Source organism: Naegleria gruberi (assembly GCF_000004985.1).
Source record: "Naegleria gruberi genomic scaffold NAEGRscaffold_83, whole genome shotgun sequence".
Classification (NCBI taxonomy): Eukaryota; Heterolobosea; class Eutetramitea; order Acrasida; family Naegleriidae; genus Naegleria; species Naegleria gruberi.
Window position 1 is genome coordinate 77,026 of NW_003163244.1, and position 17,309 is coordinate 94,334.

At 33.5% G+C, this 17,309-nt stretch overlaps 6 protein-coding genes across 6 annotated transcripts; 5 read left to right on the forward strand and 1 right to left on the reverse strand.

Annotated features, from left to right (window-relative positions):
- Positions 1 to 222: 222 nt before the first annotated feature.
- NAEGRDRAFT_75655 (uncharacterized protein) lies at positions 223 to 1,719 on the forward strand (the record flags this gene model as incomplete). The annotated part of the gene is made up of 1 exon (XM_002669346.1): positions 223 to 1,719. One exon carries the CDS (start codon positions 223 to 225, stop codon positions 1,717 to 1,719), a length of 1,497 nt encoding a protein of 498 aa, XP_002669392.1.
- Positions 1,720 to 2,315: 596 nt separating this feature from the next.
- On the forward strand, positions 2,316 to 3,434 carry NAEGRDRAFT_75656 (uncharacterized protein; the record flags this gene model as incomplete). The annotated part of the gene is made up of 2 exons (XM_002669347.1): positions 2,316 to 2,520; positions 2,623 to 3,434. The coding sequence occupies 2 exons, from the start codon at positions 2,316 to 2,318 to the stop codon at positions 3,432 to 3,434; spliced, it is 1,017 nt and encodes a 338-aa protein (XP_002669393.1).
- A 1,324-nt stretch (positions 3,435 to 4,758) lies between these two features.
- NAEGRDRAFT_59949 (uncharacterized protein) lies at positions 4,759 to 8,759 on the reverse strand. The gene has a single exon (XM_002669379.1). The coding sequence runs from the start codon at positions 8,743 to 8,745 to the stop codon at positions 4,786 to 4,788; it is 3,960 nt and encodes a 1,319-aa protein (XP_002669425.1). The 5' UTR covers positions 8,746 to 8,759; the 3' UTR covers positions 4,759 to 4,785.
- Positions 8,760 to 9,449: 690 nt separating this feature from the next.
- On the forward strand, positions 9,450 to 9,980 carry NAEGRDRAFT_54233 (uncharacterized protein; the record flags this gene model as incomplete). The annotated part of the gene is made up of 2 exons (XM_002669348.1): positions 9,450 to 9,709; positions 9,830 to 9,980. 2 exons carry the CDS (start codon positions 9,450 to 9,452, stop codon positions 9,978 to 9,980), a joined length of 411 nt encoding a protein of 136 aa, XP_002669394.1.
- A 198-nt stretch (positions 9,981 to 10,178) lies between these two features.
- NAEGRDRAFT_59950 (uncharacterized protein) lies at positions 10,179 to 11,978 on the forward strand. Its single transcript, XM_002669349.1, has one exon. The coding sequence runs from the start codon at positions 10,430 to 10,432 to the stop codon at positions 11,747 to 11,749; it is 1,320 nt and encodes a 439-aa protein (XP_002669395.1). The 5' UTR covers positions 10,179 to 10,429; the 3' UTR covers positions 11,750 to 11,978.
- A 675-nt stretch (positions 11,979 to 12,653) lies between these two features.
- On the forward strand, positions 12,654 to 15,402 carry NAEGRDRAFT_59951 (uncharacterized protein; the record flags this gene model as incomplete). Its single annotated transcript, XM_002669350.1, has 2 exons — positions 12,654 to 14,405; positions 14,456 to 15,402. The coding sequence occupies 2 exons, from the start codon at positions 12,654 to 12,656 to the stop codon at positions 15,377 to 15,379; spliced, it is 2,676 nt and encodes an 891-aa protein (XP_002669396.1). The 3' UTR covers positions 15,380 to 15,402.
- Positions 15,403 to 17,309: the final 1,907 nt, after the last annotated feature.

The window sequence follows — 17,309 nt, forward strand, 5'->3', positions numbered from 1 at the left end:
AAGAGTATAACTGTAAAAGGAAACAATGTCTTGTCCAGTGTTTTGAACTTTGTGCCTGGAAAAACTTCATCAGAAAGTGGAAGTAGCATTGAGTTTGTAAAAACATGGCTCTATTTTTGTAAATCAACACAAACTTTCTCATTGGTCAAACCAGAAGGTCAGCACATTCTCTTTCCAAGTATTAAAAAGTGGTTCACCGTCATGGATTTCAAGCAAATTGAAATGGAAGGTGAAGAATTCAAGGTAGAGCAATTATTGAAAGAATTCTTGATATTACTTTTCAAGTCTTGCACTTCATTCCATAAAAAAACAGAAAAGGGAATGCTAAAGAATGTTGTTGTTGCCAATTGTTTCATTTTCACAGTACCCACTGACACTGATCTTGAAGCAAAGAAGAGATTTAAAAGAGTTGTAAAACAAGTTATTGATGAAACATGCAAAACTTCAAGACCAATTGAAATGGATGATATCTATGTTGTTGAGGAATATTCATTGCTGTTGCGTTTGAATTCTGACAAACCGAGTACCTTGATTATTGATATCGGCCATTTGACATGTGATGCACTTGTTAAGAAAAATGATGAAATACTTCAAGTGAATGGAGAAACAAGAGGAGTTTCTCTCATCCATGAAAAGATTAAGCAGTATGATAGTAACTTCGATCCAATGGAAGTCATGAAAAATTTGTTCGACTATAGAAGTTCAGCAGAGTTACCTGAAAAATACGAAGAGTTGAAAACAATATTCGAGGATGGTGTGAAGGAAATTGCAGAGCCCATTCTTGATCTTATTCTTCAACATGGTTGCACAGATGTTGTGATTTATGGTGCATTTATTTCTCACGACTATTTTAGAAAGTTAATTGAGAAGTATGTGACCAACATAGAATTGAGCGAGTATGTCAACAGACAATTCAATTATCTCAAAGATGAATTCAAGAATCCAATAAGGACTCCTTTCGAAGTAAGTTGTAATCCAGATGGTGGAAGTTCATTATTGAATGGTGCTAGATGTTTAATTGAGGAAGCACTTCTTAATCGTCAAGGTTTACATCAATTAGAATATGATAGAAAGGAGCTACCTTGTATATCTCGTATTGGATTCTGCTCATTCAACGAAAAGAAGGGGTGTCTTTGTTTTGATATTGTTTGTTCACTTTTTGATGCCTACGTTAAACAAGATACCGAGGTTTTCATCATCAAGTTCAGAAATACCATTGATGCTTCAAAGGTTGAAAACAATGAAATCACAAAGCACAACTACAAAAGTGTTGGAATTATGGAATTTGAAAGATTTTGCGCTCTAGAAATCAAGTTTAAACCAGACCTTAAATTATTCAAAAAGGGGTTTTTCCTTCATGGAATTGTAGGTGGAGATAACCTGAAAATACTTCTTCATTATCAAGAAGCCAACAAACAGTACTTTTGCCATGCTTTCGACATTCCAAGAACAGGAAGAAAGGATAGAATTCCTGTTAATGATATTGGAAAGGTTTTCGAAAAGGAAAATGATTGGAATACTTGGTATGGAGCTCCTTATTACATTGAGATGAATATTGAGGACAAAGATAAGTATAGCACCATTAGGTCATCTTACTTAAACCAAATTATTAGAGGAAGAGACTGGAAATTGTTCAAAGAATTGGAAGGTGGTGAATTGACGTATCTTCCTGAGGAATCATTAGTAAATGAAGTTCAGAAAAAGAAGAGACAAAAGTAGGTCTTCTCATTTTGAATAAATTATACACGTGATAGGAAATACATCTCGAGATATTGTAATGAAATCATAAGGAAATGTTGTGGAAGATAACAATTTTAAATAAAATTCTTTTCAAATTACATGGATTTAGAATAAATATTGATATATGATCTTAGATTATATGATCCTCAATAACAAAGTTCTACTTCCATTACTAAAAACTCATTCCCCTTTTATGGAACTCTAATATAAGAAAGTGATCTCGCAAACACCGCAACTCCAACTCGTATTACACTCTTTCGATTACATTAGACCATCTACTTTGTGTACTCAATGGCTATTAACAACAAGGTGTAGTTGCAATAAATTGATAGAAAGAATAGAAAGAATAGTTTCATTTTAAACGAATACAATTTTGCATACTAAATTGGAGTCATTAGAAATCAATTGGCAATCAGCAAGGTTAATTAGGAGTTGAAAACCTTGTATTTTTGTTGATAGCCAATGGTTTGACTGTCTCTTTCGGTTATATTTACGAAACTTCTAGTTTGTGAAATTGCCCATCATGTTTCAACTTTCTAACACGAGATTAAAATCAACTTACCATACACAATAAAATGAGTGAACATATATCCATTACCGAATCGAACAATAGTACATCAACAGAACCAACTAAACCATCATCTGATGTAGCAACTGTTGGTTTAGATCGTCCATACACTACTGCAGAAGCTTTCTGTAGAAATATTGGACTTGTCTCAAAAGAAGAACAAGCAAAGATTGAAAGAACTTGTGTTGCAATTGCTGGCTGTGGTGGTGCAGGTATGTTGTGTTTTAAATATCTCAATTAATTAACATCTTTGTTAACTTTGACTATTAATTGTAACATGCATTACAACAACATCTAATCATGTCGATGAAAAGGTGGAGGTTATGCAAGCGCATTGGCTAGAACAGGTGTCAGTAATTTCAAATTTGCTGATTTTGATCACTATGAATTGGTCAACTTTAACAGGCAATATGGTGCGACCGTTAATTCAATTGGCAGAAACAAGGCAATTGTCACATCTGAAATTGTGCTTGCCATTAATCCACTTGCCAAAACTAAAGCATTCACCAATGGTATTGATGAAAGTAATATTGATGATTTCCTTGATGGTGTAAATGTTGTAATGGATGCACTCGATCTGTTTGCACCAAGAACCAGACGTTTACTCTACAAACATGCACACAAGAAGGGAATTGCTGTGTTTACTGCTGGTCCAATTGGTTATTCATGTGCTTGGCAAATCTATCTTCCAACTGGTCCAACATTTGATGATTTCTGTTGCATGAATGATAGTATGAGTGATGAGGATTTGATAGTTAGACATTTAATTACAGCAGCACCTGCTGGCACTCATCTGAAATATATGAAAGCAAAGAATGTTGATTTGAGTGGACATGCTGCTCCATCTCTGGGTCCTGTTTGTACTATGTTGCATGGAATTTTGGTGATTGAGGTGATTAATTTTGTGACAGGAAAGAAGCCAATTAAGGGTGTGCCACATTATTTCCAATTTGATATGATGACCAATCAATTCAAGACGGGCTATTTGAGATGGGGAAATAGAAATCCAATTCAAAAGCTGAAGATTTGGTATCTCAATAGATTATTGGAAAAAGGAAAGAAGGAAAGAGCATTGGAAACTAAACAACCAAAGGATACAGAAAAGGAAACTGAATTGAAGGAATAATATGTAGATTATTGTAAATAACATTTAAAAATAATATCCTTTTCATTTCCTCTTATTGGATTCAATAGTGATAAGTATCCAAAACAGTTTCATATATTCAATCTCATCAACAAACTGCCGAATTCCAAACATCATGAACTTTTACACCTCTACGCATGGTTACATTATCAGCAATTTTTAATATTATTATGGATAATCACGTGGTGATAGAATCTACTTATAATTTCTATTTGGCAACATTCTCTGTTGGATTCTTCTACAGTGCAGTGATAATATTTTGTGGAGTTGTATTTTTCTTAATCAATGATACCATTGGAATTATATGGTCTGGTTATTTAGTCCTCAAAACAATCAGAAAGGTCACCAAGAATGTGAAAAATTCCTCAGACCGAAAGTCCAGAAATCCATTCACAGTCACCTTGTCATTAATGTTTGGATTATTGAGCTGTGAATTTCTTCAAATAGTAGCTGGCTGTGTTGCAATTGTTGGTGATGATTACAAATTCATTCTAGCTCTCGTACTATTCTATCCATTTCAATATTGAAAAACAAGTAGCCAGAAAATAGCAGCACAGAAACCAGTAATAATACAGCACCAACTATCGGCATTCCCAATCAAAAGGATGAAATCTTCTTCAAATTCCAAGATGATCAAATCTATTCGGAAAGTACTCCTTCCTCAAGCCTTTCCTCCTCATTCCTTCACCTATCTTTCTAAAGTTTAAATCTTCATAAAATTCAATTTAATATCTATTATCAACTTAAATACTCTCTTCAATCAAAAAAGCCTTTTCCATACTACTCTCATTCATTTACCTTCATCACCAAGAAAGTCTGAAAGCAAGTCTTCAATCAATTCAATCAATTTTATTTTTTTTAATTTTGATTTAAAAAATATTGCAACAACATCATCAACTACATCATGTCCTTCCTCTCTAATCCAAAACTCTTGTTGAAGAAACTCTACGGAAAGGTTGTTTCCTTAGTTTCAACACTCGGAACCATTGCTTTCACCTCTTCAACTGCTATGGTTATTTTATATTTGCCTCTTGTCTTGAGTCAAGACCAAGAAAAGTATGCTCTTCATCGTTTGATGGCTTCAGCTTTTGGAATTAAATTGGAAAATCAAGAAGTTGCCCAATCTGAAGTACCAATGGCATCTTTACCTCTCGGAGCAATGTCTAAATTCTAAATCTAATTGTTGATGATCATCACACAAAAATTCTTCCGTAATAATAACATCCTCTCCTTTCCAACATGTTCCCACTTTCACAATCTACCCATAATTCCGTTTTCTTTACTTTAAATAGTACACTTCACTTGTATTAGTTTAATAAAAATTTATTTAAAATTATTGCTTTGATGCTTTAAGACAGGTCATTAAAAATCTCATATTCTTGGCATTCTTAAGTTCTTGGAAGTACAACTTGTTCAAAGACTTGAAAGTGTGGTCAGCTGATGTGAAATCGCCTTGTAACATGGCATCACTCCACATTAAAAGTTCGTGAGCCAATGCATCATTGCTAGTTTCTTGTAAAAGAGTAAAGAGTGCATTCACACTTTGAGCAATCATTCTCTTCTTTTCCAAATGAGCAGCTCCCTTATCTTCTCCTCCATATAACTTATCGAAACTTTGAGTCAAACTATCTACAACATTTTGATATCTGGCACTTGTGACATTTCTTTCAATATCAATTCCAGCATACTTTTCCAAATTTTCTCTCAAAATGGCTTGTTGATCGACAACTGGTTGAATAACCATAGGTTGTTGAATAACTTCTGATTGTGGATTCAATGTTGGTGGCATTGTAACTTGTTGCCAAGTTGGAGTCATTGATGGAGAAGAATTGCTGCTACCTGTGCTTGGTGGCATACCTCCACCCATCATTGGTGGCATACCTCCCATTGGCATTTGGTTGGATTGGAATCCAGTGGATGGTTGAATTGGTTGTGGAGCAAATGTAGCCACACCTCCCAAATTATTATTTCCACTCATTGAATTCATTCCATATCCTCCCACTGATGGCATTCCTCCGCCCATCATTGGTGGCATACCTCCACTCATTGAGTTTGATTGGAAACCAGTAGATGGTTGAATTGGTTGTGGAGTGAAAGATGCAACTCCTCCCAAATTATTATGAATTGGATTATGAGTACTAGTTGGTTGATGATAGACAGGTGTTGTTGTTACAGGGTTATGGACTGGTTGAGTTACAGTAACTGGTTGATGCATGGCTACAGGCTTAGCAACAGCACCAGTTGGTGGAACGATGGCTCCTGAAATTGGGGAAACTGTTGGAAGTGGTTGAGGCAACAATTGAACATCAACCTTCTTGTATCCACTACCTCCCAATTTCTTTGTATTGGTTGGTGAATCTGATCTGGTCGAAGAAGAGATTGTAGCACTTGAGCTTGGTGGAATAGAAGAAGCATGAGTTGTTGGAGTTGGTTGTGTTGTTTGTTGTGTTGGTTTCTTCTTAATCCAAGAACTTGGCATGGAAGGAGCCTTGAGACTTTGTGGAGCCTTACCAATGGAATGATAAAGACGATATCTCAATTCTTGAATATCAACATTGGAATAATCCTTTGGAAGAATAATTGGTTGAGATGAAGTTTGGTCAATAGCAATATTCAAACAACGGAGAGCCAATGGTAAAGTCTTTTGAACATCAACCAAACTGCCCAATTCAATACATTTCATAGCAAATGTAATATAATATTGATTCAAAACATGACCATTTTGCAACATTTGATTCAAGATAGATTCAATGTATGAAATGGTAGTTGTCTTCTTGGAGATGGAGGCATAGGTGAGATGGTGTGTATGAAGTAATTCAATCTTGGAAATCAAATCAATGAGTCTGACAGCAAAATCTGGGCTTGATGTTGAAACACCTTCAATACTCTTTTCGAATTCAGAAATCCATCTGGTGAAGATTTGTTCAATTTGTCCAGAAAGGAATGAACCCAAGAGTGATCCTAGGAGATCATCTTCAGATTGTGGTTCATTTGGTCTATCAATGAGACGTTGTTCTTCCTTTTCAACCAAAGACTTGAGAACAGAATCGATCAAAGTCTTGTTCTTTGTCATATCCAAACAGAGAGTAGCAAGTTTTTCCTTCCAACTTTCTTCAGTATGGTTAAGAACAGCATCATAATTCTTATAGACAAGATCTCTCATGGCATTAATGACGGAACCTTCCTTACTATTCAAAAATTGTTCAACAACATAATTCCACAATTCACTATTGCCAGTAACTTTGGCCAAAACTAAGGCATCAGAAAATCTGTTACCACTCAAGCAACAGTTGATGGCTCCTTGCATATTTCCAACAATAATATTCTTCTTAATGAGTGTGCTCAATTCCTCAGAGTTATTTCTTTCGGATTCACTTGATTGAGGTTCAACAGTTTGAGATTGTTGTTGGATAGTTTCTCTATTGTATCCTAACAATGATTGAATCTTCTTTCCTTTTTCTTCATCAGAAGTAAACAAAATTTCCAACAAATTCCATTCCATTGATTGGCTTTCAGATTGCTTTTGCTTACAATATTGAACGCAAAGATCTCTCTTTTCTTGTGGAGAAACTTGAGAAAGAACAATCTTTTCCAATTCAATAACTTGCTTATTGAAATCGAACATCTTTGGTGCATCAGATTCACTAACAGAAACAGAGGCAAGAGCAGAGGCACCACTGTAAATACGAATTGGATTTGGAGTCATGAATTGTTGAACTTGTTGGTGCTTTTCCAAACTATTTTCTTCACTTTCTTGCTTGATTGTGTTATTGAAAGCAATTAATCTATTTCCAAAACACCAAGAAACACCAGCTGGTCTCTTAAGCCATTTTGGTGCAGTCTTCAAAACTGAAGCAGTTGGTTGTGAAATATTCTTGACAGAGGCATTGAATGCATTGGATTCAACATTGACAGAACTTGGATCTTGAACACTGTAAACTTGAATCTTCTTATCAAAAGAGCTTGTTGAAAGAATAGTTGATTTGTATGACCATTGGGCATCGAAAATCCATGGATATTCTTCTTGAGTATTAACTCTTCCCTTATTATTTCTATTGGATGATGAAACTTCAGAGAAACCAGTTGAAAGTTCTCCAAGTAAATCACCAGTATTAGGATTCCAAATAAGTGAACGATTGTCCTTACCACTACTGACCAAAAGGTTACTATCTTCACGACACCAACTAACACTCAAAACACCCTTTTGATGTCCTTGTTGAGCGGATCCGAGTTCTCTGATTGGAGCATAAGCCTTTCTCAAATCCCAAACTTCAATAACTGGTCTTTCATCATCCTCACAAGCTACTAATAATTGAGTATGAATATCTGGATTCCAAGCAAGAGAACTGTATCTTGATCTTGGATGATTGGCATTACTGAAAGGAACAAGAACACGTTTTTGTCTCAAATCCCAAACAACAGATGTTCCTTGATGAGATGTTGTTGCCAAAATATATTCGAATTTTTGATTCCATTGAAGATGAGAAATTGTTTGATTTTGATGTGGATTTTTACAACCCAAAACAACAACACCAGGTTGTTCTGGTTGCTTCAAGTTCCAGATGAAAAGTTGTCCATCTTCACCAGCACTTGCCAATAAATTGACTTGTTTTGGATTAAATTCTAAGCCACGAACACTATTTTGGTGCTTATCAAGAGTAGCAACAAGAGCAGAACTTGTTGATGAAATTTTCTTTGTCTTGGAGTAAGATTCTACCATCTTGTTAACATCAAAAAGACTAATAGTACCATCAACTTGAGCACCAGCAACAATACCAAGTGATTCTCCTGTTGATCCCGGAGTACCCCAAGAAAGTCTGTTAAAACGATCAGGTGCTTCGATTTGAGCAACTAATTTTGGATGCTTTCTAGCAGCTTCCTTTTTCTTCTTTTCCTCTTCCTCTGTTGAGATTAATTCGTTTTGTTGATGAGTAGAACCCAATGATGAAAAGAAAGCTGATGAAGAACTATTTGAGAAGAAATCATCATCGTTACTTTGGAAAATATCTGATGAATCTGTTGATTCTTGTTGTTGTTGTACGGATTCTTCTTCAACAGGGGTTTCTTCACTCTCTTCATATTTTGTGCTTAAACTACTGATTTGCTTTCCTGTAAAGCTTGGCAATATACTGTATATTTCTAAAGTTGCTCCAGTACCTGCTTGTTGACTAGATCTCAGCGATTCATTCCAATCCAACGAGCCAGCCAGAGAACCAACAGCCATCAAATCGGTGTGGTCTTGAATAGGACACCAAGAAAGTGTACCAGACTTGTTAACGGAAGTGAGTCTCATCTCTGTGGCCTTTGTTTTATTTTTTTAAAATAATAAAATTTGATGACGATGGCAGTCATGAATAAGCTGTTGTTTTTATTGTGTGATGAGGTAAGCTAATACATCATCAGAATAGTGTAGTGTTGTAGATACAATATGATGAGGTAATATGGTAACAGATAACGCGAGACAACTGTAGAATGATTATTTAATGCTTACAAAAAGAGTTTCATCAAGATGTGCTGACAATAATGTTTTGGCCTCTCAAGAATCCTTTTTGTATTGAACCTTAAATGAATTCTATTTCGAAACAAGGCAGTCAAGCAATTATTTGATTTAATTTTCGTTCAGTTTCTTCCCTGTCATTGCAATATTTATTTTGTAATCTTTGGATTACATTAATGTAATGAAACATAGGCAATTTATTATTTGACTGCAATCTTTCCGTTGTTTTTGTAAAGTTCAATCAATTGATAACAATGTCATCATCTTAATTAAAATACTAATGAAATCAAATTAAATCTACGTCCGCCTTTGACGGGCATAACAGTCTGACGGACCATCAAACAATTCAAATATTCCATCAAATAAACCCAATAAAGGTCCCAACAATTTAAAAAAAATAACAACAAGATAAGAGAGAGCTGCAAACTCCCTAGAATTGTTATCTACATTGTTCATAATATCATCGGAATACATTGCTACAATAAATTATAAAAGAGAAAATGGGTAATATTGGTAGTTCAATTGCCAATTCAATGGCAGAAAAGCAAAAGGCTGTGCAAGTTGAAATGCAAGAGAAAATGGTACAAAATCAGAAAAAGCAAGGAGAAAGAATGAAGAGAATGCAAATTGCTACTCAAGTTGCTATTGCTAGAGAACGATTTTGGTGGATGGCTGGTTTCCATGGTTTTATTTCGACTGGTTTACTTGCTGGATTGATTAAGAAGAAACCAATTCATCCTGGAGTTATTCTTCCATATACGTAAGTGTTTTAATATTTACATGGATTATATTGAATTATTCTTTAATAATATTGATCATTGTAAAATATTTTCGAATTGGAATTAAAATCGAATATGAAATTCCCTGTTCTTCACAACAGAGCTTATTCACTCGTTGTATTATACAATTGGGACTTTGCTTACGGAGACAAATTGGAAAGAATTGATAAAATCTATTCACAAATTCAAAAAGAAGACCACTGGTACATTCCAATTGATCCAGATATGGTTGAAGAAAAGAAGAAGGAATAAGTATTGTACTAAACTTGTAAATTATTGAATAAAATCAAAATATTGTAAAGAATTCTCATTCCCAACATGAAAGACTATCCAAATCCAACATTCTTGCCTTACCTCTCTGTCTTTACTTTTATAGAAATGTTTACTTGCTTGGCGTTGAGGAGATTTTACTTGTGACTGAGCAAAAACAACTCAATAAAAAAAGCGGCAAACTTTCTCTGTTTCTCTCAATTTGTATCTTTGAAGGAAATAGTATCATCCAAGCTAGGAAGCAAAACAGAAGAAGAGAAAGGATTATATAATTTCAAACATCATCAACATTTAGAGGATAAACAAGCGGCACTCGGAAAATACATCCTCTCTCTTGTTCTTCTTCGAATAATTTCAATAATATCATCATCAAGAGCACTTTAAAACTCTCATCATCAATTATTGTACAAATATTAATAATATATTGGAAAATGTTTTATTGGCTGCTTGGATCGATACCCTTTGTGGTACTCTTTTCTTTGGCTTATTACAAACAAAACTTGTTACTCTATTGTAATTATATGCCAAGAGGACAGGCTAGAATACTTGAATACTTACCTTCTATCTTCAATCTGCCATTCGAAGATATTTTCCTCGATACATTGGACGGACAAGCAAAGATACATTGTTGGTTCCTTCGTTATGTACAACCAAATAGTGGCGGAATTGATGCTGCCTTCCTTCAAAAGAAGTCAAACGATAAACATGATGAAGACGAGGATGGAATCTTTTCCTTCCATCAAAATCAAACTGTAGGAATTTCTAATCATGCCGAAGAACATGGAAAGAAGAAGCAAAAGAAGAGTAATGTTGCCATGATGCAATACAAGAAGCAACTTCAATATACTCCAACAATAATCATGTTCCATGGTAATGCTGGAAATATTTCCCATCGTTTGACCAATGCTAGAGATATGTATCATACTTTAAAGTGTAATATTCTCATGGTTGAATATAGAGGATATGGTAAGAGTACTGGAGAACCTTCCGAAGAGGGCTTGAAGAATGATGCTGAAACAGCAATTAGATATCTTCTTGAGAAGCGATCGGATATCAATCCAAATAACATTTTCATTTTCGGAAGAAGTTTAGGAGGAGCTGTATCAATTTATTTGGCTTCAAAATATGCCAATGCTATTCGTGGAGTTATTGTTGAGAATACCTTCATGTCTATTCCAAAGTTGATACCAGCCATTTTCCCATACAGATTCATTTCACCAATTCTTCAATTCTTTAGTGTCAATAAGTGGGATAATGAAGCTACATTGAGAAATGCTCAATTCAGAAATGATTATCACAGAAAGAGACTTAATGGTGATTTGCCATTCTTATTTATTAGTGGAAGAAAGGATGAACTCATTCCAGCCACTCATATGGATACTCTCATTGAAATTTATTGTGAAAGATTTGGAGAATATTGTTATGTTAAGAGATTTGATGAAGGCACTCATTATGGAACTTGGTTATGTCCTGGATATTATGTTAATTTATACAAATTTGTTAAAAAGTTTAGAGTTAATCCACCAGTTGAACCAACCAAAACAAGAAAGCATTCTGTAGCTAAGACTCACAGTCTCCCTCAAACAGAACTTCAAATGTCTGACGATGTTATTGATAATATTACTATTACATTTGCTGACCCTCAATCACTCTCTGATTATAGTGGTAGTGCTCCAAACAGTGGATCCAATAGCAATTCTAATAGTGGTGATAACACTCCTAGAAAGAAGGGTACCTATCTCTTCAGATAGATTATCTTTTTAATATTTGAAAAAAACAATTTTGAAAATTTAGGAAAAAAATGAACAAGAAACGAAAGATTGATACAACCTCTTTATTCGTTCCTAATATCTCGGAAATCATTGAAACAGTTAAACTAGGTTTGGAAAATGAAAATTTTGATGATACACTAGAATATTTGGAAAATTTACTTGATGAAAATTCCACTCCTCCCGAATCCATTAAAAGATTATTATTTCCTCTTTTCCACTTTTATATTAAATATATTTTACTTCCGAATCAACAAGTTGAAAAGGCAGTATTATTCATGAGCAAATCATTGAAATATTCATCTTCACTCGATATTTATGTGGAACTCATAACTTCCTCTTCTTCAATTGATAATTCAAACTTAACAGACTCGAATGAAACTTTGAAAACACTCATTGATTCTACATGCTACAATATTCTCCAAAATTCACACCTTTTCACATGTCAATGTTCAGAAAAAGAATCACAGATGAATTCTCCCTCAATTAAACTAGCAATTGAGCAAGATGACTTTACTGAATGGGAAATGGATTTATTCACTCGAGCATTCCAGGATCCTCTCACCCAAACCTTTCACCCTGCCTCCCTTAATGAACTCCTCGATCCTCTCAATGGGTTCTCCCTCAAACGACTTTCTCAATTGGAACCACTTTCGTTTCCCTTCTCCGTCCAAGAAATTCATCCCGTCTCAACAACAAACGAAACTCAAACCACACCAACTCCCTCACCTTCACATTCCACACAACCTGTCAATATATCCGTAGTGAAAAATAGCGCTGATAAATCACCCAATCTATTTTAAATAGCTCCCTTTTAAATTACTTTACAATAAAACAAGTCCTTATTGGGTAGTAATAATTATTATGTGATTCGCAACAATAAAAAATGCAACAACAAGTCTTAGAGGATGATGTGAAGGATAAACATTATCATTCGGAAGAAGGCTTGGATGATGGCAGTAGTAGTAACAGCAAAACTTCATCATCAACTTTATCTACTAATGTTAATAGTAATAATACAACGACAATAAGAATGGAAAATTCAAAGAGTAGTAAGAATATGGCGGTGGAGGAATCGGTGGTCAATCAGGATAACAATATTGGTGCTAGTAAGAATGATGTTAATAGTAATATGCCAACAATTGTTATTCCTCATTCTTCGGAGAGTAGTAATTCAACAATTGCACATCATCATTTGCCCTTCAAAGTTGTAAATAACATCCACAATGAAAAAAGAAATAATTCTGTAGATTCCTTCTCCTCTGTGAGTATTTCTCCAACGACACCATCCACTGCTGGAAGTAGCATTACTGTAAATTCAAATATTAGTTATAATAATAGTCGATTTGTAAATACGAATTTCACTTTTGGTTCATCAGGCTCTTTGACATTGACACCAACTGGTATTCACTCTCCTTCAATTCAAAATTCTGCCTCTATGAATAATTCAACAGGTACACTTCCGAGTGTTGATTCACAAAATATACATTTTTCAATGCCAATAGAGCAAGGTGGCCAATCCTATCAAAACTTGTCTGTGGATACTTCTCATCCTGAATTTTTACCTGCCACCAAGTTGACAGGAACTAGTAATTCTAGTTTTGGATCGTTAATCAATGGAACAAGTACCCAAAACAGAAGTGTTCTCTCAGTGAGATCAGTTGGCTCAAATATTGCCTTTGTGCCATCTCCTGGTTCTTCCAAGACAATAATTTCTCCAGTGGCAGTTTCTTCATCAGTTTCCTTCGCAAATAATACAAAGAATAATACCATAAGCGACCCAGTTGCATTGAAAGGTACTGAATATTATCATCATGATGAGGATGAAAAGGACGATTTTAAAAATGATGAAATCTCTACCTTTAAGGATGTGGATTTGAATCAAGAAGTTTCCGATGAGGATGATGGATCGTCTCATAGAGATTCAATTGATACTAACAGAAAGAGTGTGGAATTGTTACTCAAGGATATTCCAACCTCTACTGGTAAAAGTGATGATTTTCATAGAGAACGATTGTGGAGACATTTCACTAAAACTAATATTGCTTTTGGTGTTTACAATTTAATTAATGATGTTGTATCACCAGCAACAATTAGTTCAGGTTATACTGTCGCTCAGTCTGGTATTGGCGCCTATGTTTTAACATTGGTCATTGTTGCCTGTTTGATATTTTTCACGTTGATAATTCTCTATGATATGGCTAATGCACAAAAAGTTACGAGTTTTCCTTCATTGATTAAGAAAACTTTTGGAAATATTGGATATATTTTGATTTGCATATTTATATTTTTGTTCAATTTTGGAGCTGTTTGTTCTGAACTTATTGAAATTTCTCAAATTTTGCCTGATTTATTGTATGAGCTTATTGGAAAGGAGTCAGTTTTCATTTCAAGATATGCTGTACTTGTTTATGTAACCATTATTTTGTTACCAATTGCATCTATGAAGCAATTATCAAGCTTCAAGTATGCTTCCCTCATTTCTGTAACTAGTGTTGCCCTAATTTCCATCTTATTGACCTATGAGCTTGGTCTCGGTAGAAGAAAGGTTCCTTACAATGATTCAGTTTTTGATTTTTTAAGACCTCAATATTTGAGCGCTATGGGAACCTTGAGTTTTGTTTTTGTTTGCCATGATGTAAGTAGTATTACACTCATACTGATTCCAATAATTCCTAAAATCAATAGGTGAGTTTTGAGGTGATTGGATCACTCAAAAACAATAGTAGAAAGCGTTACATGATTCTTGTATTTTGCATGCTTCTTTTGGCTGTTGGAGTTCTTCTTTTTATGGGACTTTCGAGCTTTTTATTGTTTTTCGATGTCAATTTGAAGGATGCCAATGTTTTGGATTTATTACCAAAGAATTATGGATTGGCGATTTTGGCAAGAATTCTCCTTTGTGCCTCTCTTGGATTATCAATTTCCTACACTTGTTTCATGCCTCGATTTGCCCTTAAGTCAGTAATCAAGACAATTTTGCAACAATTCGACGAAGTTAAACAACAAAAGGAACAATTCAAAACAAAACCATTCACTAGTGAACCATCCGACGAAAATACAGTTACTGAAAGTGAGCTTACTGTAGTGAGTGCTGGAAAGGACTCTGAAGAGGAGGATGCTGCAACAACTAGTGTCAATGAAACTTCACCAACAAGTGAAAATACCAAACACAAGAATGCAGTCTTGGCAAGTATTTCCAGATTCTTTGCCACCAGAACAGGAAAAGACGCTCTCCACTACGGAACTACCTTAATAGTTGTCCTGTCTGCTTTCATTGTTGCAATACTTGTGGAAAATTTGGGAGTTATTATTGGACTCACAGGAGCCATCAGTGCCACAACCATCGCTTATATTTTCCCAAGTTTGACCTACATTGTTTTGGAGAGAAGAGAACGAAAGGAAATGATTGCAAAACTATTGGAAAAACAAGATTATGAAATGGTCAAGAATCACAAGGAAGCCAAGTCAACCAATACCAGCAAGAATATCAAACTTTCACTTCCTTGGACAAGAAGGGCTGCTGTGGCCTTCTCTTATTTTGTCTTGTTGACTGGATTTGCCATTCTTGTATTGAGTTTATCGAGTATTATTTATTATGCAGTTCAATAAAGTTTTTACTAAACTTGAGATTGAATAAACTAAACTTTATCAAATTGATTTCTTCTTTTTTGGATAATGAGTTTAAAAACTCTTACCCAATGCTTTTTCTTAAATTTATAGCAAGTTTTCTTCACTAGCTTCCCGGAAATTTTCGCCGCCGCCGCCATAGCAAAAGTAAGGTCCTCCGACAAGTGTATGGTTCTTGTTGCATCCGAGTTTCATGTAAATATAAGTGCATGGATAGTGCAGTGGCATGAATCTGGTAATACCAACGCAGAGACGTTGGTTCGATTCTTGATAAGCGATAAAATTTTAATTTTTATTTGTATCTTCTAAAGTTAATAATAGTTTGGATCTGCATAAAATAATTGCATATCTGAATTATTTAATCCATTATGAAAAGAAATATTATTAATCATTTTTCTGTCTTGTTTATTTTGTACTTCCGTTCCCACTTGTTTTATCATTTCTGAACTAACTTTAAATTTAGCATAAAAATTGAATAAATTGTTTTCAATGTGGAAATAAATTGAATAATTATTGTAAATAATTTAGTAAAATCAAATAACTGTTAAACATGGATTCTAATGTTTCAGTTGAACTTGTTAATATTAATTCGCGTTGTATAAATAATATCCATTATTTATGAATATTAATTAAATCATTTAGTATACTTAAACTTGTAATATTAGATTCTATTTAATTTAATCTATTGAATATGTTAAAAATATTTGGAACCTATGAAGTGGAAGAGTAAATTTATTATTCATTAAGTTCATCATTTACACATTGTTTGAAAAAGTTTATAAAATCTATTTGAACATTTAAAGAAGATGGTAATTTTGATATAATATATTCACAAACATTAGAATACGGCTTAACTAAGCCAAATTGTTTTTGATTGAGTGATTTTAATATTAAAATAGGAAAGGTTGAAATTAATTTCCCAACAATAGCTTTTCTTATATAATTAGCATATTTCAAATTAGTCAGTTGTTTAAAATGTTCTTGATTATCATGGTTTTTGTTGTCTATTAAATTATGATATTTAAAAAATTCATAAACATAAATATTTTCAATATTAATATTAATAATATTACTTTCCCTTGTACTTTTTAATAATGATATAATGATCATATCATTATTCACATCAAAATTTTTAATTAGGTGTTTAGTATGATTATTATTAATTACATTTTTAATATTAATTAATAAATTATCATGATTAACTTGTTGAATAATTAATTCTTGAATTATTTTATCTATTTTATCTAGTACTATGTTATTATTTGGAGTAATTGATGAAGTAATAATAGTATTTCCAGATTGTTGAATATTGTTGGAAGATTCAATTGTAGAATTATTATTAGTACTGATTGGTATTGTTAAATTAATTGCAGATTCTATTGTTGTTGTAGTAGTGTTTGTAGGTTCTATTGTTGTTGTTATTAAATTATTTGATGTTGTATTTGTAGGTTCTATTGTTGTAATTGATGTAATTATTGAATCTGTTGTTGTACTTGTTAAATTATTAATATTTATAGTGTTTGTAGGTTCTATTATTGTATTTGTAGATTTAGTAGTTGTTGTTAAATTATTTGATGTAGTGTTTGTTATTGGAGTACTTATTAAATTATTTGTAGGTTCTATTGTTGTTGAATTATTTATAGTATTTGTAGATTGTATTGTTGTACTTTTTGTAGGTTCTATTGGTTTTGAATGTCTTATTATTCTCTAAATTATGTTAATGAAATATAATTAATAAAACAAACCCGTTTTTTTGTTGTTGTTAAATTAGTATGTTCTATTGTTGGTGTGGTTGTTATTAAATTATTTGATGTAGTGTTTGTTGGGTCTATTGTTGTTGTTAATTTAATTGTTGAATCTGTTGTTGTTGTTGTTAAAGTATTTGATGTAGCATTATTCGTAGGTTCTGTTG

What these genes read in the sequence shown, in the direction of transcription:
- NAEGRDRAFT_59949 (XM_002669379.1), bottom strand. Translation starts at nt 8,745, where the DNA reads ATGAGACTCACTTCCGTTAACAAGTCTGGTACACTTTCTTGGTGTCCT.
- NAEGRDRAFT_59950 (XM_002669349.1), top strand. Translation starts at nt 10,430, where the DNA reads ATGTTTTATTGGCTGCTTGGATCGATACCCTTTGTGGTACTCTTTTCT.